At 42.2% G+C, this 24,217-nt stretch overlaps 2 protein-coding genes, 1 long non-coding RNA gene, 1 other non-coding gene and 1 pseudogene across 5 annotated transcripts; 2 read left to right on the top strand and 3 right to left on the bottom strand.

The window, feature by feature from the left end:
- Nucleotides 1–805: 805 nt before the first annotated feature.
- Nucleotides 806–23,709, top strand: LOC147490243 (uncharacterized). The gene is made up of 2 exons (XR_015202665.1): nt 806–941; nt 22,867–23,709. It is a non-coding gene; the product is annotated as an uncharacterized LOC147490243 (long non-coding RNA).
- LOC147490246 (acetylserotonin O-methyltransferase-like) lies at nt 4,504–6,488 on the bottom strand. The gene is made up of 2 exons (XM_086574897.1): nt 5,632–6,488; nt 4,504–5,483 (listed from the first exon to the last, which is right to left on the bottom strand). Exons 1-2 carry the CDS (start codon nt 6,394–6,396, stop codon nt 5,181–5,183), a joined length of 1,068 nt encoding a protein of 355 aa, XP_086431023.1. The 5' UTR covers nt 6,397–6,488; the 3' UTR covers nt 4,504–5,180.
- On the bottom strand, nt 4,514–4,667 carry LOC147490247 (U4 spliceosomal RNA). Its single transcript, XR_015203330.1, has one exon. It is a non-coding gene; the product is annotated as a U4 spliceosomal RNA (small nuclear RNA).
- Nucleotides 18,586–19,523, bottom strand: LOC147490245 (dolichol-phosphate mannosyltransferase subunit 1-like). The gene is made up of 3 exons (XM_086573411.1): nt 19,338–19,523; nt 19,134–19,248; nt 18,586–18,713 (listed from the first exon to the last, which is right to left on the bottom strand). Exons 1-3 carry the CDS (start codon nt 19,511–19,513, stop codon nt 18,609–18,611), a joined length of 396 nt encoding a protein of 131 aa, XP_086429537.1. The 5' UTR covers nt 19,514–19,523; the 3' UTR covers nt 18,586–18,608.
- Nucleotides 19,748–23,610, top strand: LOC147490244 (uncharacterized; annotated as a pseudogene). Its single transcript, XR_015201205.1, has 5 exons — nt 19,748–19,884; nt 19,970–20,010; nt 20,756–21,273; nt 21,436–22,318; nt 22,870–23,610. The product of XR_015201205.1 is annotated as an uncharacterized LOC147490244 (transcript).
- Nucleotides 23,710–24,217: the final 508 nt, after the last annotated feature.

Genomic DNA, 24,217 nt, shown 5'->3' with positions numbered 1-24,217 from the left:
AACTCTATTGGCGAAGATTATTACAAACGACTGTCAAGCGAACTTCATTAATATCAGCCTAACCAAGGTGGCTACACAGACAAGATGCCATCAATAAACTCAGCAATTGCCGATAAAGCTCTTTCAGGCAAAAAAATGTTATGGCATCTAAGATTGGGTATGGTGATAAAACAGATGACAAAATTGCAGGAGCCCATTGTGACAACAGAGTCTGTTAAAGAGCCCACAACACAACAAAGCATCTACATGGAGAAGATCTCTTCAGCAGCAGTCTCGGCGAAAAATATGGCAGCTTCCAAGCTTGGATATGGTGGCGATCCCCGATTCACTTCATCTACCGGTTTGAATTAAATAAAGGTGGAGAGAATGCACCAAAGATATGGGAAAGAAGTCACCGGGAGTGCGATTATTTCCAAGATCCCTGGTACAAGTATGATTACCCAAAAACACGGATGAAGGTATTGGTGTTGACACCAATATGGGTACTGGTTCTCAGGTTGACACAGGAAGGGGTGTTGGAGAAACAGATAAAGGAGTTGCTTTAGTTAAGGGGTATATTGTAGAGAAGTTGAAACCTGGTGAAGAAGATAAAGCACTTTCTGAAATTATATCTAGTGCATTCCATAAGCCGAAAGTGGTTGTGGACAATGATGAGAAGAAGGCAATGGGTTAGGGTGTTTCAGATGCTTTTCACAAGCGTAACAGTGAAGAAGAAATGGATAGAGAGAACAAGCCCATGGGTAAGGTGACTGAATCAGAAAAGGTGGCTGACCGGTTGGGCAGTTCAAAGAGTGAAAGAGGGGGGGGGGTTCATATTTCTGGTAATGATAGCCCTGGAAAAGGTGTGGTGGACAAGTTCAAAGGAGCATTCACTTCTTGGTTTGGAAAAGGTGGTGAAACAAATCCTTCTCAAGCTTTTAACGACATCAATACATCTCAAGGTATGTTTAATCCATTTGATTTGACCCAATTAGTTTTACTTTTTATTTAAATAAAACTACATTAGACCTCAAAATCTTAAATTGGAATGCGTATGGAATTCTATTTTCATTTGCTAATGTAACTTCTATTTCTCATCAAAATAGTATTATATTATCTGACATCAATTTACTATGTAAGATGTTTGCAAGTCAGTAACGGGCAGTTGAATACTTAGCATTTTCTGGAGCTCTTAGACGTTGCGGTAGCTTTTGGTTGTCCCTCATAATAATTAATAATATAGATTTTTGCTTTCTATGAAAGTTTGATTTTTTTTTTTTCCTATTCTTTAGTCATATTAATGGCTATTTTTTTATGTGATCAAATGGTTTTAATTGTGAGTTTGACTGTTTGAGGAGTTGTCTCATAGAATGGTTTCATTAGTTTTGATCAGGCACTTTGTTACCTATGCTAGGGATGTCAGTCAGTATATATAACAGTGACAAATGTGATAATAATCTGTTTACTCTTGCATTTAAAACTTATAATATTGTTTTCATCAATAATTTCAGCAGCTATAGAAGCTTAAAGAATTGAAGAACCAAAGGCACTCACTTGGAGGCTCTAGAAAAATTGTACGGTGATTTGAAACAAAACCATTACGAGCCAACGATGAGTCCAACGTACCCTGCTTAACAAATATTATGGTTGTGATATATATGATATATGCAGTTAGAACTACCATTAAATATATTTATTTGCATTTCGCAATATATTAGATATTTCATTCAAGGTTTAGGCTAGACATATTGGTAACAGCATAATTTGGCACAAATACAAAACCGACATGTACATAATATGCATGTTTGTTATATATATAAGCACATAGCTTAGATTTTTTGTATAGACTTTTGAATTGGTGTGGTATATTGACCTTTTGGCATTCAGGGCCGAGTGGTAGAACAAACTCTAGGGATGCAAACATCAGTGGTTAATCACATGGCCACTTTCAAGGTGCACAACGAATTGCAACTATTTATGGTCGTACAAGTACCAAACAATAAAGGATCACCGTAGAAAACAATATATTATGTGGTATACCATAGAGAGTGATTAGACTATGTAGATAGTTTTTTTGTATGAAAAAACAAAAAAAAAATGTACACTTAAATGAGTTTTTGGAGTATGTAAGAGTTTAGGACTACTAATGAGATCATTTAGTTATGTAAATGTATTGCTCTCTATATGAAATGTGAAAGAGAAATATAAAGTTGAACGTGCGGAATTTTGTCGTATTTTTGTGTCTATTGATATTTTTGTGTATCTACTTATCTATTGATATGTTCAATGGTAATGGCAGTTCATTTTTGTGTTTCGAATGATCATCTTCTCTTTACTAGCTTCTTCAAGTTTTTTAGTCTTCTTTTAATTTTATATTCTTTTCAAGGCAAGTTAGAAGTTTGCAACTACTCTTCTACAACAAATATCTCCTCTTTTCACCAAGTTGCAAGCATCACAGCTCTTACCTTATCTTTTGTTTCATGGCTGAGATTGCATCACACAATCATTAGGTGTGGTTCTTTGGCTAGCTATGAATAAATAATAGGAAAATAAAAGACCATTGATCGATATAAGACCATGTTAAGTTCTTAGTGATGTCCACGTCTTAAAAGTTATAACTCATGTAATTTCCGTTCACTGAGAAACTTTGAATACAATGGTTTGCTAACATTGTTAAATAACATGTGAGAACTTTCTTACTCCTAAAATTGTTCTTCAATAACATTCATTTTTCTCCATTGTTATGTTAACAAGTTTGGGATTAATTTGAAAGGAATCGAACTTATAATCTTTAGTTAATTATATTTGTAACTTCATAATGTTACTATCATAATCTTTATAATATATATATAATATATATATATATTATATATAATATATATATATATATATATATATATATATATATCAACCAAAATTAAAAGCCTAAAAATTAACAGGCCTACACTTAATGGGTTTAAGAATAGCAGGCCCGACCACTTGTCGGGCTGCATGGCTAGTATATTATAGTTATACTCTCACCAATCTATTTTTTGGAGCACTCACAGAGACTCAAGTTTTTTCTAAATTCTATTACTAATTATGAAAAAGTATGATATAAATAAAGAAACAATCTCCTCTAGAGTTTCACACAGTCTCCAACTTTTCCTAAATAATATAGCTAATTACGAAGGAAAAAAAAATAATAGAGAAAATAGGAAAGATACCAAATAAGGGGACAAAAATCGTAAGCATTTTTGGAGAGTCTCTACTAAAAATGAATCACTATTTATTCTTTCTCTAGGAAAAATCAGACTCTTTTCTAGCTCTTCACTTAAAATCCTTTATTCTTATATTGTCTTCTTTACACTCCTTTTGGAGGCATACTTGGTTTAGCAGTTAGAAATCTCAACCAAAGAAGCTAAGCTTCGTCCTCTCTCTATCCGTTGATTTACCTACTGATTTGTTTTCACTGAACCTCTATTTACCTACTTTATTTTGATTTATCTACTATCTCTGTTTTTTTTACTTCATGCTAAGTAATGGCATACAAGTTCAACAAAAGGTTCTAATGGGATTGCAATTTATGTCCACTTACTTCTAGAATTGCAATTAAATCCCCCAAACAATGAAACTAAACTTCTTCCTCTCTCTATCCGTCGATTTACCTACTGATTCGTTTTCATTGAACCTCAGCTCTATTTACCTACTTTATTTTGATTCATCTACCTTTCTTTTTTTAACTTCATACTAAGTAATGGCATACAAATTCAACAGGGGTGGAGAGACCAAGATGATGTACTCTACGGCTAGTCCATATAACATGGATACTTGACTCATGGATCTACCTAGAAGTTATAGATTTAGGATAATGTGTTCAAGATTTGCAGGATCGGCCTCAATGTACAGGTTTTCGTATAGAATGCTGGTACAATTAAAAGTTTAAGGCCGCGATCTTTATATTTTAAACCTACCTAAACTGCCACAGCTCACACGCATTATTTGTTGTATGATGACTAGGTGAATGTGCGATTGTGCACTAGAACCAGGGAAACACAAACACCCTTTTTGCAAACACTGCTGTCTGTGCAGAACACTGCTGCTGGCCTATTAATCAAATAGTTAACCACAATTTCAGAGTCGTTTAATTCCAATGTGAAGAGCAAGAGTAGAGAACCACTTAATGGCTGAGAGCTCCTCTAGCTGGCAATGCGTTTTTCGTGTCTGTAGCAAGTCTCAATCCTTGCTTTACAGAAACTTCAAATCGTAGAATTATGAAATGTGAAGATTTAGAACTTAGGAACATTGCACAAGATTCACCTAGAACTATTAAAGCCGAGCCTTACAGTCCCCAACGAAACTGAATCATAATTTTAACCGTGGCAATGGCAAAAGCAAATTGCATTGCACAAGTTGCAACTATTAAACAAAGAATTTCATGTTGAATGTCTTGCACTGTTGCACATAATTCAGCTGCTGAGCAACGGACGCAGAATAGGCAAATAAAGCTATCTATTCTGTGAAAAACAAAATTTGTAATTGGTATTTATTATAGGGCTTTACCCTTGTTTAGAGGGAGCCCTTCCAGAAATTCTCAACGGCCCAGGCGAGCCAAGGCCGAAAAGGGGGTTTGGAAATAGTTTTCAACCAGCAATTGACGCGCCTCGGTTAGACCTCACTAGCTGCGTCATTGCCCCAAGCGCAAAGATGCCTTACAATTGTTACCCAACTCCCATTTTATATTCAGCTTTACTTATGCTTCTTCGTTGGCCAACCAATGTGGGACAATTTCTTTTTTGTCTGCAACTTCCAGAGCCATATATGGTTTCATCCATGGGCTTGTTATCAAGGAAACTAAATCTACATTTCGTGTTCCTCATTAGCGAAATCAGCTTGGTAGTCTGGTAGAGATGATAAGGGTCTAAGGGGTTATGTGAATGTCCATCTAGGGTGAGCCTAGATGTACAAGTTCATAATTAAGCTCCACAAGTCAAGGAACATGAGAGAGAGAGAGACTCGATCACAAAATCCTACACCTACTTGAGCACATAATTGGTTTAAGCAATACATAAACTTTTAGATTAGGAAGCAAATAACATATATTTTAGTATGATATGACCACTTATTAAAAACTGCTGCTTGTTCAAAAGCAATAAGGATCAATCAAACATGATGCAACACAATCACAAAGTTGCAATTCCAAATTGGGATGTGATATTTACTTAAGGATAAGCGATGATAACGGATTGCACTGCTGCATCAATAGGCTTCACAGTGAATCGACTGAAGCCCGCCTTAGTAAGAATAGATCCCCATTCCTCTTTAGTCCTCTCCTGTCCATTGGCTGTGTGTGCCAACATCACCATGTCTAGCATCAATCCCACATCTTTGAATCTATGATCCTCATCTTCCTTGATCACCACTTCTGCTATGAGCACCTTCCCTTGATCCTCATCCAGAATGGCCTCTCTGCAATTTCTCAAAATCTGGATACATTCTTCGTCACCCCAATCATGTAGAACCCACTGCAACCATAATATAGTCTCAGTTTAGAATTGAATAGACAGATTATCATATCCAACAACCTATTGAGTCATGTCAAATCATATAAATCTTCTCATATTAAGTTCTAAAATACTTTAACGAACAAGAGAGTCAGATGGAAATATGGACCTTGAGAAAGGCTGTATTAGCCTTTGGTACAGCCGCAAACATGTCCCCTCCAACGTGCTTAACCCCATTGCTTTCCGGGGCTACCGACACGACATGTGGAAGGTCGAAGTTGATGCCTCTGATCCAAGGGCAGGCCTTCACTAATGCTCTCAATGTAGTCCCATCACCCCCACCTACATCCACAACTGTATTGACCCCAACAAACAATTCAGCACAACCCTCCACAATGGCAGGCACTGACGCCCTAGCATCACATGCCATTGCATCATTAATGAGCTCACTATGCGCAGGGTGTTCTGCTGCATAGCTCCATATATCTTTTCCATGAGCAGCTTCAAAAGGTGGAGGATCATTCTGTCGTACGCAGGCACTTAAATAGTGCCATGGTGCAAGCATCACAGGACTGCTCTCCAATAGCACTAAAGCGGCCAAACTACGTTCCCCATGCCTCATAAGCAGGCGTGAAATGGAAGTAGGAGCATAGCCCTTAGTACCATTGCTCGTGCACTTCTCTTGGAAGATTTTTTGGCACACTAGGAACCGCATAATGCGGTGGAGCAAATAAGATGAACAACCAAGTGCAGTCGATAGCTCCGACAGTGTTATTGGTTGCCCATGGGCTTCAATGACATCAGCTATTTTGAGCTCAATGGCGCACTTGACCACAGCCATTTCGACAAATCCAAAGACATACTTCCATATGCGGACTTCAGCTTCTGCATCTTCCTCTACTCTTATCACCTGCTTTCCTCCTAATTCACCCATTTTACGACAACTCTAGTTCTCTCTTTTTTCAAGAAAATAAAGCTTCAATTTCATTGTATGCGGCACAAATGCATCTGTTATATAAAATTTATGAGTTAATGGCATTCATAGTCGACATTATTGCACCAATCATACCACCATCTATCGATAAATAATTGAATTGGATAAGGTTTCCAGAATCAGCATGTTTCTCACCAAAAATGGACACCTCAAGTTTACAATAATTTGTCTGATTTGGTAGCTGTGGAGTACACTTTGACTTAATATATATAAATACATTTGCAATCCACTTATTCATGATCGACGGTGAGTTTGTTATATTCTTGGCGAAGTCCATATAAAGTGCTCTAAAATTAAGTACATATTCTGCAGTGTGTTCCCATTATTTTAGATATCTGCTAATATCCCTCTGGTGTCTTTGTTTAATAAACTAGGTGCATATCATTGTCAGAGATTCAAAGTTAAGCCGTGGTCCTAGCAACGCAAAACCTTTTGGTTTACAAAAGAATCCCAGCAAGTAAATTTACTTATAAAGTTTTGGTCTCTACCTCGGACAATGAAAGTTATGAAACCATGTAGGCATGTAGCTAGCAGAGCACTGATGAAGAACGCTTCTGTGCTGCAATAGAAGTGTCCTACATAAGCAATCCATTAAAAGCTTCAATTGATTATAATTTCAGTCTAGAAAAACTTAATTCTGTATCGGTAGTTCGGTACTCAGCAGAACTGCAGAAGACATATTATATCATACATATATTAAAATCTCAGTATCTAGTAGGACATGTAGGGCTCAAAATTATATTAACAAATGATTGGTTGGTCGCCATTTTCAAAAGATAGAAATGGACCTCAGTCATTTAACAGTTAACACCGTGAGTCGAACTGTCAGTTGTTCCTGCTGTGTATTCCACAGAAATGGCGGTGTCATTTGCTCAAATGCTGTTGCGTTTGCCAACCTTTATTGCTGCTGTGGCGCTGTGCTAATCAATTTAAACTCTAAACTGTCTGGTTAAGTGGTTAACCATGTTTGATCCCAAACCAAAAAGTAAGCATACCAAATTCACGGATCACGAATTTACATTTTCAAAACTTGATTATTGTACATTGTTAAACTAACAAATTGCATTGGATAGATATGTACGTTATTTTGATAATTGTATGAACCCTAAATATCTCAGCTCAACAATCTCTCTTCTTCCCTCTCTTCTCACTGTTCCTCCCCTCTTTCTTTTAGCGCCCCCCTCCTTTTCTCTCTCTCCCTTCTTCTTTTTATACCCCTTCCCCTCTTGTCTAGATCGTCCACCTGTCCTCCCATCGGGTGACTCCCTCCCATCGGGTGACTCCCTTTTTGTTCTCCTGCTCCCAGATTATCTTATTAAGCTGTCTTCCAATCTTCGTCCCGCTGACTTGGTCTCTATCCCCATGTGGGTTCCGTGGCTTCCGTTCGTCTTTCCCCCCATCCCTCGATTCATCTTTTGACCGTACACGGGTCCCATCTGCTGATTAGGGTTCCGCGGACATGATCCCATACTCCCCGACGCCCCTTAGTATGCTGCCCCCACTGCCTTTTCCGCTGACCCAGTCCATTATTCATTATTAGGCTACTACAAATGCCCCTTCTCGACTCCGCGGCCAGCTAATTGGTCTGAGGTCGAGAATTCCCACCGCTTCATTTCTCTATCCTGAGGTCAGCTCTTCTCGAGATGTGTGCGATGGGACGGGTAATCATCACGCGTGTTTTCTGCAACCCCTCGTTTCTCGAACCTTCACGTGTCAACCTTTGGCTGGAGCTGCAGCCAACCTTTCGATCTTATCACCCACAGGAATTTACTCTTTTACCCTCCACCTATTTAAACTTCGCTCCTTCTCCTTCCTCCCTCACTTTGTTCTCAGTTTCTCCCTCTCTCTTTGTCTTCCTTCCCATTTCACTTTCTTTTCATGATTTTTCTCTGGATTACTTATACCTCCACAGTAACCCTTTCTGTTGTGATCTTTTTGGTGGCCTTCTCCTCATTCGGGTTCTTCCTCCAAGCTCGTCACCACGTTCTCCCTTTTGCTCGGTAAGTTTCTTAGGCTTTATCCTCTTTAAGTTGTACTGTATTTGAGTTTCTTCTGCATCTAGAGTCTATTCATCTCCCTTTCCGATGTCGGACCCCGGTTCCGATCCCTCCTCCTCTTCCCGTTCTTCTGAGGTAGCGTCTCCACCCCCTCTTGCTCCTGCTGCGGACCCATCCACCTCGGGACGCCAGGGCACTCTACTACCCCCCCATCCCAATTTTGTAGACCTAATTTGACCGCAATTAGGGTTGCCTATGGGATCCCAGCTAACATAGAATTGGAGCATGTGCCTTCCGTCACTCACTACCCTACTTGGTTCAATTCCCCGCCGCCCGGGGTATCTCGTTGTTACTGTAGGCCAAATTGTCGCCGGTCTGCGGCTTCCCCTCACCCTCCTTGATGTCAAGGTGTGTAATCACTTCAACATCCCCCCCCCCCCTGCCAAGGCATCGGCAATTTTTGGAGGATTATGTATGCCGCGAATTCATATAACAAAACCGGCGAGCCCAAAATAACTAGCCGTGATATTTTTTCTCAATACTACATCAAGAAAAGTACCAAAGACGTAGGTGTCGGGTACTAGTCCTTCTGTGTACGTCCATCGAAGCAATCATTCGTCCTTCGTGTCACTACCTCTAACAAGGTGTGGCATCACTACCCGTTATATGTATCGGGCAACTTTCTATCCGCGGACCTTCCTTCTGACTTAACACTAAAACATCTCGTCTTCATCACATATGGTGAGTCTCCTAGATCTTTCCCCTTTTCCTTTTGCGCTTTTCAATTTATCCACTAATCCACAACTTCTCTTATTGCAGGTTGGCGACCCAACTCAAAATCCCGAATTTACACTGGGATCTCTTGCCCCATCTTCCAACGACTCTGCGACCTTGGTTCTGCTCAGGCTGTTCAACTAGGTATTCATCCCACTACCGCGACTCCTTTACTGCCCATCCCCGATCTGCAACAAATCGATGGTTTATCTGCCCCTTTCTACCGTCATCCCCCTCCCAAGGAGCGTAAGCCCCGAGCATCCCCTCCTCACAAGCATAGGCCTCGCCCCCATACCTCGCGCCGCCAGCCTCTCCAACCTTGCCCTCACTCCCCCGCCTCTCTCGAATCTCCAGATTTGCCCCACTCTTCTGCCCCCGAACACGTTCCATCATACCGATCTATCTCTACCTGGGACGACCAATATACTTCTCCTCACTCACCTTCCGCTGACATGGATGTTCATAAACAGAAGTTGTTCGATAGTGACTCCGATGAGGATGAAGTGATGGAAGTTCCCTCCAGTGAAGTGTCAGCTCATACTGACCAGCCTCCCTCCAAGAGGCAGCGGACGGAGGTCTCTGACGAGCCTGCCCCCACCACTCAGCAGGCTTCTGCCTCTGCAGAACCAATCCATACCTCTTCACCCTCTCACTCTGCTGTCTCCTCCCCCCGCACACGCCGGTCTGGCAAGGAACCAGTGCCACCCACCGCCCCGGCACCCGAATTGGCCGCGGTCAAGGGTTTATGTCCAATCTTCAAGGTGTGTGACTGTCGGTTGAATAAAGTGGATTCTGCTCTGGACAACACCGTCATAGCCTCCTTGTTTTATAACTCTCATTTGTCCAAGGATATAGTGTATGCTGACAGGGGTTCGTTTGACCAGCACCGTACTTCGTTATACACCAATTGGGAAAAGGTACCTCTCTCTCTCTCTCTCTCTCTCTCTCTCTCTCTCTCTCTCTCTCTCTCTCTCTCTCTCTTTTCATCTTCATCTGCAATCTCAGGTGAGGTTGGACATCTCCTTTATGATCTGCGGCCTTTTCAGCGCAAAAAATAAGGTGACATCCCTGGAGCAAGAACTCAACGGCCCTGCTGGCTTAAAGGCTGCCAATGCTGGTCTCCAAGCAGATCTTGCGGCTGCCAATTTGGCTAAAGTTAAGGCACAAGATGAGCTCAGGACCGCGGAATCCTCACATGCGCAATACATGGATACAGTCACCGAGTGCCTAAGCCATCAAAGGGAAGTGCTACTCCACTACCACCACCAACTGACGCCCTTACCCGGAACACCGGGGCCGTGGGCGCCCTTAGTCGAAAACATCGGAGGCCACCTAATCAAGCACAAAGAAGCACCAAGCTGACATGACCATTCTGCGCGACCAATTCAAGGCCTTGGCCGACAAAAGGGTGGCCAAAAATATCTAGGAAGAGCTTTCGCGACTCACTCAGGAGGGTCGGCTTCTCCCTGAAAGGCCTGCCACCCCAGTTATTGAATCCCCTGAGGTCGCGAAGGAAGCTATTCCGACCACTGAAGTCATCCCCGAGCATCCAGTATTGGAAGAACCCGAAGAAAATCCCTCCCCAACGGCGGTCGTTGATAAGGACCCCGCGGCAATCGCTGAGGGGGTTACTGATACTATGAATGTTGATGAGTCCACCTAGGGAATGCCCTAGACATCTTTGTATTGCAACACTGCTACAAACTTGATACTTGTTTTGCTCCATGTTTGATGATTATGGTGTTTAATTCTGTTTTATGTGTCTGTTGTCTCCTTATCTTTAAACTTTATCTAATTGTCTAACTTGCAAATCATGCCCATATGCAAGGTTCCCCGCCCCTGGTCAGCTCTTAGCCCCTTCCTTAGTATACTCCTAAAATTTTCCTTCTGAAGCTTTCCACACTTCCTTAAGGCGCATTTCAATAAAGGCAGATACCTTTGCTCCTTATGTCTATTGTATATCTGATCCGCGGAGGGCTCATCCCACTCCGCGGGCTCGCTTAGGCTGTCAAGCCTGATGGACCAACTCATCTAGTTCCAAGCTCGCTCCAGCTCTAGCGTCAGCGAAGGGCTCATCTCCTCTGCTGCCTCTCCTTCTGATAGGAGTGACAGCCTATAGGAATTACTCTCCTTGTCCCTTGTATCCTCCACATCTCTGATCTGCGGAGGGCTCATCCCACTCCACAGGCCCTATCAGGCTGCGAAGCCTGCTGGAACAACTCCTCTTACTCCATGCTCACTCCTACTCTATCATCAATGAAGGGCTCACCCCCTCCACTGCTTCTTCCTTTGATAGGCGTGGAAGCCCAATGGGGTCATTCTCATTGCCCCATGTGTCTCTTGCATCTCGGATCCGCAGAGGGCTCATCCCGCTCCGTGGACCCTCTCGGGCCATGACCCGCTGGACCAACTCCTCTTGTTCCAGGCTCCCTCCAGCTCTAGTGGCAGCGAAGGGCTCATCCCCTCCGCTGCTTCTCCCTCTGATGGGCGTAGAATCCCAATGGGGCCACTCTCATTGCCCCTTGTATCTTTTGTATCTCTTATCCGCGGAGGGCTCATCCCGCTCCGTGGATTCAATCATGCTATGATATGCTGGACCAACTCATCTTGTTCCAGACTTCCCCAACCCTAATGTTAGTGAAGGACTCACCCCCTCCGCTACTTCTCCCTCTGATGGGCCCAGAGGCCCAAGGGGGTCACTCTCATTTCCCCATGTATCTCTTGTATCTCTTATCCGCGGAGGGCTCATCCCGCTCCGTGGACTCAATCGATCTATCTGCTGGACCAACTCACTTTGTTCCAGACTCCCCCCCAACTCTAGTGTCAGCGAAGGGCTCATCCCCACCGCTGCTTCTCCCTCTGAGGGGCGCAAAAGCCGATGGGGGGTCACTCTCATTGCCCCATGTGTCTCTTGCATCTATGATCCGCGGAGGGCTCATCCCACTCCGCGGGCTCGATCAGGCTCTCCATCCTGCTGGAACCCACCCTTGTTCCAGGCTCCTCCCATCTCTAGTGTCAGTGAAGGGATATCCCCTCCGCTGCCTATCCCTCGGATAAGCGTAGCAGCCTGCTGGGGCACTCTCTTTGCCCCAGGTGTCTCTCGTATCTCTAGTCTGTTGTTCGCATTCTCATTTAAAAATCACACATACCAAACATATTTCTTTTCACAAAAGTGCGGTGGTTTTATATATTTACAAACAGCTCTAGTCCTCTGCTCTGGACCTTCCTTACATTGCTTTGGAACTTCAGTACATTCAGTTGTAAAAAAAATTCAGCATTCTTACATTCCAAGGCTTTTCTATCAATTTGCCTTCATGCGTCTGCAATTTGTAGGTGCCCGCCCCTTCGATATCCACCACAGTATAAGGTCCCTCCCAGTTTGGACCCAGCTTTCCATCTTTCTCTTCCCTGGTACTAGGTGTCACTCGACGGAGCACCAGGTCACCTATTTGGAACTGTCTCGGCTTGACTCTCCTGTTGTACTGTCTTTGCAGTCTTCGGTGGTACTCTTCCAGCTTTATACAGGCTATGTCTCTTCTCTCCTCTGCCAAATTCAGATCCGCTGCTAAAATTCTCCAATTTGAGCCCTCCTCCACAGCCTTTATTCGTGTCGTAGCTGCCACCATCTCAAAAAGGATCACAGCCTCCACCCCGTACACTAATGAGAATGGGGCCTTTTGGGTGGACGACCGAGGTGTGGTCCGGTAGGCCCATAGTACATAATTCAGCTTGTCTGCCCACGCCCCCTTTTTATCTTCCAACTTCCTCTTAAGGTTGTTCATGATAGTTTTGTTGGATGACTCTGCCTGTCCGTCCTCGGGATTGTAAGGGGTCGAGAACCCCTGTTTCACTTTATAGGCTTGTAAGAACCTGGCCACCTTCGCTCCTGTGAACTGAGTCCCATTGTCTGCTATGATGGCATACGGCAGCCCAAATCTGCAAATAATATTCTCCCATAAAAACTTGACGATTTGCGTCTTCTTCACCTGCTGCAAGGGTACGACTTCAATCCATTTCGTGAAATAATCAGTGGCTGCGAGCATTAACCTCCATTTGCCACTGGCCATGGGCAGTGGTCCCACTATATCCATTGCCCACATAACGAATGGCCAAGGGCTCGAGACGTTATATAATGGTTCTGCGGGGGCGAATATCAGCTGGGCAAACCTCTGACATTTGTCACATCTCTTAGCAAATTCCACGGCATCCCTTTTCATATGGGGCCAAAAATACCCCTGTGTCAGTAGTCGATGTGTCGTAGTTCTTCCCGCTGAATGGTTCCCGCAGTCTCCCTCATGTAATTCTGCCAACACCTCATGGGATAGCCGCGGACCCAAGCATTTTAACAGTGGTCCATTGAAGTCTTTTCGGTACAACTCTCCTTCTAGCATAACGTATCTCTAAGAAGTCTGCTCCCATCTTCTTTTTTCCTTCTTATATGTCACTTCTTTTCCCGCCAAAAAGCCCTTAATTAGCTCCATCCAGCCCCCGCTTTCTTCTGCGACCTGACAAATATCTACCGTGTCCTCGGTGCTAGGTTTCTCCAACCTTCCCACTCATATTGTTCTTTCTTCAGACCCCGGAATTGCGGCTGCTACATATGTCAGGGCATCGGCATGTCTGTTCTCTCCGCGACCCAAATGAAGGAACTTGATTTTTGTGAATTTTGCAGATCGTTTGCACAGCACATCCAAATATCTTGCCATCCTGAGGCATCGGGTGGCGAACCCCCTCCATTCGCTTTGCACACCACCAAATTTGAATCGGAATATACTGTCAGCTCCTTCACTCCCAAATCTTCGGCCATTTCTCAATCCCGCTATCACCACTTCGTATTCTGCTTCATTACTGGTTGCTGCGAACCCTAGTTTCATAGTTTGCTCTATTCTGCCATTATCAGGTGTAACCAACACAACTCCTATGCCGCTGCATGCATCGGTAGCCAACCCATCTGCGAATACCCTCCATCCATTCCTCTTATCCCACGGGTCTAAGAGGTTTGGTTCGCCCTTCCTTTCTAGTTCCATGACCATTTCCTCTCCCCATGTGGGATCATCTGCAAAAAACTTTGCCAGAAATTCAGCCATCGCTTGCGCCTTTTCCGCGGTTCGTATCTGATATTGTATCTCATAGGAACTCAGCATCACTGCCCACTTCAACATTCTACCAGATTTTTTTGTCTTCAGTGCTTGTCTCAGAGGCAAATTCGTTACCACCACCACAACATGCGCTTCAAAGTAGGGTTTCAGCTTCAAGGTTGAGAAAACTAATGCCAAGGCATACCTCTTAATTCTACTGTACCGCGTTTTTGTGTCTAGTAATGTCTTGCTCTGAAAATACACCGGTTTCTCCATCTTGTCGACCACCCGTACCACTCTAACTAGAACTGAGCTAATTGCATATTTCGTGGCCCCCAAGTACAAGTACAACTTCTCCCCCGTCTCGGGTCGTGACAACAAAGGCGCTTTGCCCAAATATTTTTTCAATTCCTGAAATGCCTCCTCACACTCCGCGGTTCACACAAAATCCGGTGTGCTCCTTAACAACCTGTACAACGGTCTGCATTTATCGGATGACTTGGAAATGAATCTATTTAAAGCTGCGACCCTTCCTGCTAACCTCTGTACTTTCTTCACATTCTGCGGAGACGACATCTCTACTAAGGACCTTATTTGTTCGGGGTTAGCTTCGATCCCCCTATGAGTAACGATATAACTCAAAAACTTTCCCGTAGTCACCCCAAATGTACACTTCTCGGGGTTCAGCTTCAGGTTGTATTTTCGTAGTATCCCAAAGGTCTCTCTCAAACCCTCTATATGTTCTTCTTCAAACATACTTTTTTCCACCATGTCATCTATATAAATCTCAATTCCCTTCCGAATCTTGCTTTCGAATATTTTCTCACCCAACCGCTGGAAGGTAGCCCCCGCATTCTTCAAACCAAACGACATCCTCGTATAACAGTAAGTACCGCCTTCCACCACAAATGATGTCTTTTCCTGATCTGGCCATTGCGACCTGATTGTACCCCATCGACACATCCATGAAGGAAAATATCTTGAATCCTACCGTCCTATCCACCAACTCATCTACTCGCGGCATGGGATAACTGTCCTTCGGGCATTTGAGATTTACATCAGTAAAATCCACGTACATACGCACCTTTCCATTCTTTTTCGGTACCGCGACTATGTTAGACAACCAGTCGGTGAACTCAACCTCTCGGATTATCCCCGCCCCTTTCAACCTAGCGACCTCTTCACGGATCCCCTCGGCGTATTTTGGCCTAATATTACGCATCTTTTGCCTCACGGGTTTAGCATCTTTTTTCATATGTAAGTGGTGACAAGCGAATTCCGGGTCCAACCCAATAACATCCTCTATTGTCCAAGCGAAGACATCTCTATTTTCGGACAAGAACTGTATCAACTTACCCTTCCATTCTTCTGGCAAACTGGATCCTATCGACGTGAACTTCTCTTCTTCCCCCCTTCCAATATTCACCACCTCAATCTCGTTGAGCGTCTTTGGACCGCCGATGTCTCCTCCTTCCCCTCCACCGAGGTGCACTGTAATTGTTATGCCTGCCTCTTCCTAGGATTGGAAGTCTCTCCTTCTGGTCCGTGGATCAACCGTTTCACTGTTCCCCGATGACTGTTCTTGGCAGTTACCTGATCACCGTAAACCTCGTACATGCCGGTAGGTGTGGGGAATCGTATTACCTGATAATACGTTGATGGGACCACCTTCATCTCGTGAATCCACCGCCTTCCCAAGATTACATTATATTGCGAAGCAGAATCTACCACCATAAATCAGGCAAAAACTGTCACTGGTCCTGTTGTCACGAGCAATAAGAGTTCCCCCATGGACTCTGTCATACTCCCGTTAAATCCATACAAATTAGTTCGTGAAGGACGCAGGTGCTTAGGATCGACTCCCATTTCCTCCAAAGCTCCTCTGAATAACAAACCACTACACTTCCACAATCAATCAACACCCTTTTCACAATGTAGTTTCCCATCACGACTGTAATGACCAGCGCATCTTCATGTGGTGAGTCCACTGCCCGGCGGTCCGCGCTACTAAATATGATTATGTCCTTTTCTATTGCCGCCACCTCCCTTTGTCGTGGTCTATCCATTCTCTCATTGATTTGCTGGATGCTTGCGGTCCGCCTTATCTTCTCTATGAGCGTTATGACTTAGAACCTCACCGCTGTAAATTACATTGATGGTTCCCAATATTCTTCCCTGCGGCGGCACGCGCTCCTCATTCCGAGCGTCTCTCACAAACTCTCTCATCCTCCCTTTCTCCACCAATCTCTGAACCAACCATTTTAGAGCGTAATAGTCATTCGTCTCATGATTCCTTATCTGATGATATGCGCAGAAGGGTTTCTCTGGTATCTCTATTGGTGTGCTCCGCGGTCCTTCATACCCCGGCAGATTCTTTATTAAGGGCAAGATCTCACCCAATGGCTTATTCAGTGGAGTCTGTTCCATCTCGCGATATGGCTTCCTCTCCCTGTACTCCCTTCGGATGCTTTCCCGGTTTCCTTCTGCCCGTGTTCTGTATCCGCGGTATCCCCCACTTTCTTTTTCTGATGTCTCTGCCTTCCGGTGTTCCCGTTCCTTATCCAAAGACAACATTGCCTTCCCCGACCTCTTGGAATCTTTCTGCATAGAATCTTCATATCTTATATACTTTTCCATTCACGAGTACAGCTCGTGTAACGTCGCGATCTCATTCTTGGCTACGGACTGGTGCACTCCTGTCCCCGGACGCAAGCCTCTCTCAAAGGCTATCACCGATGTCCTCTCATCCAAATTTTCCACTTTCAGTGTCTCTGCCTTGAACCGGCACAGGAACTCCCTAACTGACTCCGCAGATCTTTGTCGCACGTTGAATAGATCCGCGATATTTACCACCCATTTTTTCTGATGTATGAAGTGATCTATGAACGCCTACTCCAGTTCCTGGAAATTTTTTATGCTCCCTGTTGGCAACCTGTAGTACCAATCTGATGCCCCTCCTTTAAGGCTAGTTGGGAACATCATACACCGCAGACCGTCATACCAAGACTCCTACCAAAGTGGCATCTGTTGCCAAAAGATGGATGTGATCCGCTGGATCTCCTTTGCCGTCGTACCTCTCGAACATTGGCTGAGCGAACCGCTTTGGGACTTCCGAAGCCCATATGTCATATGCTAATGGGTTGCGATTCAACCCCGCCACCACCAGACTGGCCGCTCCTCTGTTCTCCTTCGCCTGCTGCCAGTTTGCCTCCCTATCATTGTCTATCATTTCTTGGACTTGTTCCATTGTCAAGCCAGCTACCGGGTTTTCCACAAGATTTGGTCCGGGCTCCTCCTCGTCTTCAGATATCTCATTCTCAGACCCCTCACTTAGCTCTTCCCCGGCCTCTTCCTCCGCCTTCTCTCTCTCTCTTCTCAGCTCATCGTTCTCCTCTCTCAGCCTCTCAATCTCTTCTCGCATCAGTCGTGTTTCTTCCGCTGCTCGCCCCTCTTCTCGTTCTTCCCCCTCCTCAATCCCGCTTCCGGCATCGGTTCCTGAACCCTCACCTTCTTTGGTCTACCCACTGCTCTCTTTGGTGCCATTTCTAGGTTGCTTTTATCTTGTCCCCATAGACGGCGCCAAATGTATGAACCCTAAATATCTCAGCTCAACAATCTCTCTAGCTTCTCCCCTCTCTTCTCACTGTTCCTCCCCTCTTTCTTTTAGCGGCCCCCTCCTTTTCTCTCTCTCCCTTCTTCTTTTTATACCCCTTCCCCTCTTGTCTGGATCGTCCACCTGTCCTCCCATCGGGTGGCTCCCCTCTTTGCCGTACCTAGGTTACGTCCGCAACTCAGGGTTCTGCGGCTCTGTTCTCCTGCTCCCAAATTATCTTATTAAGCTGTCTTCCAATCTTCGTCTCGCTGACTTGGTCTCCATCCCCATGCGGGGTCACTCCCAGCTAAGCTGTTCGTCTTTCCCCCCATCCCTCGGTTCATCTTTTGACCGTACACGGTCCCATCTACTGATTAGGGTTCCGTGGACATGATCCCATACTCCCCAACACACCTTAGTATGTTGCCCCCACTGCCTTTTCCGCTGACCCAGTCCATTATTCATTATTAAGCTACTACAATAATCATAATCAAGTAACTAAACTAAGTAAACCTGCGTTCTTTTTGCAAAACAAATGAAACGAGATGTACAAACATAATAAGCTGACGAAACACAAAGAAAAGAAAAATGAAAAAGAAAAGGCGAGAGTAGATAGATGAACCTTCCTTACAAAATTGAATAACAATTTACTCCTGTTAAAAGTAGTTTTCTAAAAACAATGTAATCTCTATGAGTCATGTTCATACAAATTTATGTTGTAACGAACAAATAGGCAAGTCCCTTCAGATATTCAACTATTTCAGATCCTCCAAGCTTTGAACTCCCGTATACTCTATCAACAAAGGTTATAGGAACCTGTGGAGAAATATACAGCAGTTAAGGATTTAACAATATTTTGTGGAAGGAGAAAAAGCATCTCTGCATAAATATGTTCCTCCTTTTAGACAAAATACCACAAACAAAATATCTAAACAAACATGACTTGCTAGTAAATATGATAAAGTCTAGCACCCATCAACTACGGAACATGGAGCTGTATTACTAAGGCACATAACAAAACATCTATTTTCTGTATTTGCAGTTAACACTTGATGCCCTTTACACTTGCAAGAGCAATCCCCAGATACTAGTTATGACATGTGCTTGAGTCACAAGCTTTGTAGCTGACCGGCTGAAAGATATTTTATCCTCCAAAAACAATTGCTTGATTTTAGAAGTACTTTATCCGCCAACATTGATTGCGCGCATGATTATAAAGGCCTGAGAATATTATACCTCTTCTATATGATAACCTTTTCTGGAAGCTCGAACAATCATTTCCATCTGAAAAACATATCCCTTGCTTACACAGGAGTTGATGACATCTTGAAGGACAAATTTCCGGTAGAGCCTGTAACATTACAAAGATGTGCTGGATTTCTATCACCTAATTGTTCATTGATACCAATAAATTCAAAATATGTTCGGAATGGATTATACCTAAAAGATCCAGTCAGGTCTGATACACCAGGCCATAGAAGTGTTTGAGCAAGTACATTAGCTCCTGTACTTGTCAGTTTACGCATTAGGTTCCACCCATGTACACCACCACCTCTAACATATCGGGTTCCAGTGACTATACTTGCACCAGTCTCTCTCTGTTTCCTAATGAACATGTCCTACAGTTTATTAATCGATAATACGAAACAACATAAAAGACAAAGTTCTTGATAGAAAGTCTAAGGCCCTGCCTGATAACCGATTTTCCCGCTGGCAAAACAATATTTTCCCACTTAAAAACCCATTTGCCGCTGCTTGGTAGCATTTTACATCTTGGCAAACTTAGCACATGACCTAGTTTTCCCACTTGATGCGGGAAAAATATATCCAACTTGGATATATTTTGCCAGAACAAAATCGATCATGATTTTCCCACTTCAACCCTAATTTGGCAAATCGATCGGTACTTCTCTATTCTCTTTCCCTCTCTCACTCAAGCACCACAAGTGTTAGCTCTCTCTCTTTGTCTCTCTCTCCAGCAACGCAAGTGAGCAATTCAACCTAAATTTTTTTCAGTTAATTAAAAAAAAATGATTTCAATGGATTAACTTGGATTTTGTATTTGAAACTAGATTTTGGGATTTCGTTCGTCTCTTTATTCTTTCTAATCGAGGTGAGTTATCATTGATTGTTTGATTTCGACTTTATGATGATTAATGGTAAGATGAATCCTGTATTTGTTTGATTTTGTTGAAGAATGAGGTGTTTTGGGTCTAGATTATTTAATTGTGTATTGCTTTTGTCAAATATGTTGGATGTTGAAGAAGAGAGAATTATTTGTTATAGAATGTTTGGTACTTGGTGCTAGTGCTTTTGAGGTCTAGGAGCAAATGCATTACTTTGTATAGGTTTTAATTTCATATATGTTCGTTCACTTATGCTAATGACATGCTCATATTTTCATGATTAAGCGTTGGTTGTTATGTCCTGAATTGCAAATCGCAATGGTTTTGAGGGAGTGCTCTTAATTGGCCACACTATAAGGACTTTCATCGCTCACCTACTTGTTCTATATTCCTTTTACAAATCATATTCCAAATTCTTATGCTAATGTGTGCGTGTGTACTACTATTTCTAGTAGTAAGTATCTAGTACATGTTAGTGCACAAGTTCTTTGTCTTATATAGGGATGGTGATGATTTCTATACCCCGGGGTCAAAAAATGTAAACAATAATCCTTGTCATATCTAATAGTTGAGCATCTTATGATTTATTTGTGTTTCCACTTATCTAGGATGTAGACCTGGAAAGGCTTCTTCTGTCTAATGATTGTTTGAATCTCTGTGTTGTGTGAAATCATGTTTCCTTTTAAATTTTTTTGTTGCTCTCTTTACTAATTTGGCTTTCGAATGTGCTAGAAATGAGTGTCCCAAAGTTTGTAGAGACCCACGTTGCAAAAGTATAAGAGAATAAAGAAGAGGAGGAGAGTAAGCCTGGTTTCATGGAAACACTTCCCCCCCAACAGCTCTGCCCCATAAGTATATACATAACAGCAATCCTTCTGCTCTGCGAGACGGTTGTTGTAGTGCCTAACGTAACCTACAAGGATATAGGTGGGGTTGAGAACGTTAAGAGGGAACTTAAAGAGACTGTGCAATATCCAATGGAGCATCCTCAAAAGTTTGAAAAGTGTGGTATATATGTCTCCTTCAAGAGGAGTGCTTTTCTATGGACCTCCAGACTGTGGAAAACTCTATTGGAGAAGATGATTGCAAACGAATGTCAAGCGAACTTCATTAGTATCAGCCTAACCAAGGTGGCTACACGTACAAACAAGATGCCATCAGTAAACTCGGCAATTGCCGATAAAGCTCTTTCGGCAAAAAACGTTGTGGCATCTAAGATTGGGTATGGTGATAAAACAAATGACAAAACTGCAACTTAAAGAGACTGTGCAATATCCAGTGGAGCATCCTGAGAAGTTTGAAAAGTGTGGTATGTCTCCTTCAAGAGGAGTGCTTTTCTATGGACCTCCAGGCTGTGGTAAAACTCTGTTGGCGAAGATGATTGCAAACGAATGTCAAGCGAACTTCATTAGTATCAGCCTAACCAAGGTGGCTACACAGACAAGATGCCATCAGTAAACTTGGCAATTGTCGATAAAGCTCTTTCGGCAAAAAATGTTGTGGCATCTAAGATTGGGTATGGTGATAAAACAGATGACAAAATTGCAAGAGCCCATTGTGACAACAGAGTCTGTTGAAGAGCCCACAACACAGCAAAGCATCTACATGGAGAAGATCTCTTCAGCAAATGTCTCGGCAAAAAATATGGCAGCTTCCAAGCTTGGATATGGTGGTAGTCCTGATTCTGCTTCGTCTACCGAAGCAGAATTAAATAAAGGTGGAAAGAATGCACTAGTATATGGGAAAAGAAGTTTTGGAGTGCGCTTATTTCCAAGATCCCCGGTACAAGTATGATTACCCAAAAACATGGATGAAGGTATTGGTGTTGACACCAATATGGGTACCGGTTCTCGAGGTTGACCACACGGAAGGGGTGTTGGAGAAACAGATAAAGGAGTTGCTTTAATTAAGGGGTATATTGTAGAGAAGTTGAAACCGGTGAAGAAGATAAAGCACTTTCGAAATTATATCCGGTGCATTCCATAAGCCGAAAAGTGGTTGTGGACAATGATGAGAAGAAGGCAATGGGTTAGGGTGTTTTTGGATGTTTTTCACAAGCGTAATGATGAAGAAGAAATGGATAGAGAGAACAAGCCCATGGGTAAGGTGGACCAATCGAGAAAAAGGTGGGTGACCCGGTTGGGGCTTCAAAGAGTGAAGGGGTTCATGTTTTACGGTAAAGATAGCCCCGAAAAGGTGTGGTGGACAAGTTCAAAGGAGCATTCACTTCTTGGTTTGGAAAAGGTTGTGAAACAAATCCTTCTCAAGCTTTTAACGACATCAATACATCTCAAGGTATGTTTAATCCATTTGATTTTACCCAATTAGTTTTACTTTTTATTTAAATAAAATTACATTAGACATCAAAATCTTAAATTGGAATGTGTATGGAATTCTATTTTCATTTGCTAATGTAACTTCTATTTCTCATCAAAATAGTATTATATTATCTGACATCAATTTACTATGTAAGATGTTTGCAAGTCAGTAACGGGCAGTTGAATGCTTAGCATTTTCTGGAGCTCTTAAACGCTGCGGTAGCTTTTGGTTGTCCCTCATAATAATTAATAATATAGATTTTTGCTTTCTATGAAAGTTTGATTTTTTTTTTCCTATTCTTTAGTCATATTAATGGCTATGTTTTTTATGTGATCAAATGGTTTTAATTGTGAGTTTGACTGTTTGAGGAGTTGTCTCATAGAATGGTTCCATTAGTTTTGATCAGACACTTTGTTACCTATGTTAGGGATGTCAGTCAATATATATAACAGTGACAAATGTGATAATAATCTATTTACTCTTGCATTTAAAACTTCTAATATTGTTTTCATCAATAATTTTAGCAGCTATAGGAGCTTAAAGAATTGAAGAACCAAAGGCACTCGCTTGGAGGCTCTAAAAAAGTTGTACGGTGATTTGAAACAAGACCATTACGAGCCAACGATGAGTCCAACGTACCCTGCTTAACAAATATTATGGTTGTGATCTATATTATATATGCAGTTAGAACTACCATTAAATATATTTATTTGCATTTAATTTGGCAATATATTAGATATTCCATTCAAGATTTAGGCTAAACATATTGGTAACAACATAATTTGGCATAGATACAAAACCGACATGTACATAATATGCATGTTTGTTATATATATAAGCACATAGCATAGATTTTTTGTATAGACTTTTGAATTGGTGTGGTATATTGACCTTTTGGCATTGCAGGACAAGTGATAGAACAAACTCTAGGGATGCAAAGATCAGTGGTTAATCACATGGCCACTTTCAAGGTGCACAACAAATATGTTCATGGTGCACAACGAATTGCAACTATTTATGGTCGTACAAGTACCAAACAATGAAGGATCACCGTAGAAAACAATTATATTATGTGGTATATATACCATAGAGAGTGATTAGACTATACAGATAGTTATTTTGTATGAAAAAATTAAAAAAAAAAAAGTGTACACTTGAATGAGTTTTTGGAGTATGTAAGAGTTTAGGACTACTAATGAGATCATTTAGTTATGTAAATGTATTGCTCTCTATGTGAAATGTGAAAGAGAAATATAAAGTTGAACGTGTGGAATTTTGTCGTATTTTTGTGTCTATTGATATTTTTGTGTATTTACTTATCTATTGATATGTTCAATGGCAATGGCAGTTCATTTTTGTGTTTCGAATGATCATCTTCTCTTTACTAGCTTCTTCAAGTTTTTTAGTCTTCTTTTAACTTTATGTTTTTTTCAAGGCAAGTTAGAAGTTTGCAACTACTCTTCTACAGCAAATATCTCCTCTTTTCACCAAGTTGCAAGCATCACAACCCTTATCTTATCTTTTGTTTTATGGCTGAGATTGCATCACACAATCATTAGGTGAGGTTCTTTGGCTAGCTATGAATAAATAATAGGAAAATTAAAAACTATAGATCGATATAAGACCATGTTAAGTTCTTAGTGATGTCCACGTCTTAAAAGTTATAACTCATGTAATTTCCGTTCACTGAGAAACTTTGAATACAATGGTTTGCTAACATTGTTAAATAACATGTGAGAACTTTCTTACTCTTAAAATTGTTCTTCAATAACATTCATTTTTCTCCATTGTTATGTTAACAAGTTTGGGATTAATTTGAAAGGAATCGAACTTATAATCTTCAGTTAATTATATTTGTAACTTCATAATGTTATT

Source organism: Coptis chinensis, chromosome 7 (genome assembly GCF_015680905.1).
Source record: "Coptis chinensis isolate HL-2020 chromosome 7, ASM1568090v1, whole genome shotgun sequence".
NCBI lineage: Eukaryota > Viridiplantae > Streptophyta > Magnoliopsida > Ranunculales > Ranunculaceae > Coptis > Coptis chinensis.
Note: the sequence above shows the minus strand (reverse complement) of the source record. Positions and strands in the feature narration are given on the sequence as shown.

What these genes read in the sequence shown, in the direction of transcription:
- LOC147490246 (XM_086574897.1), bottom strand. Translation starts at nt 6,396, where the DNA reads ATGGGTGAATTAGGAGGAAAGCAGGTGATAAGAGTAGAGGAAGATGCA. An exon ending in CTAATACAGCCTTTCTCAAG is followed by an intron (nt 5,484 to 5,631) that starts GTCCATATTTCC and finishes TTATGGTTGCAG; the next exon opens with TGGGTTCTACATGATTGGGG.
- LOC147490245 (XM_086573411.1), bottom strand. Translation starts at nt 19,513, where the DNA reads ATGTTCATTAGGAAACAGAGAGAGACTGGTGCAAGTATAGTCACTGGA. An exon ending in GACCTGACTGGATCTTTTAG is followed by an intron (nt 19,249 to 19,337) that starts GTATAATCCATT and finishes GTAATGTTACAG; the next exon opens with GCTCTACCGGAAATTTGTCC. An exon ending in AAGGTTATCATATAGAAGAG is followed by an intron (nt 18,714 to 19,133) that starts GTATAATATTCT and finishes ATTTCTCCACAG; the next exon opens with GTTCCTATAACCTTTGTTGA.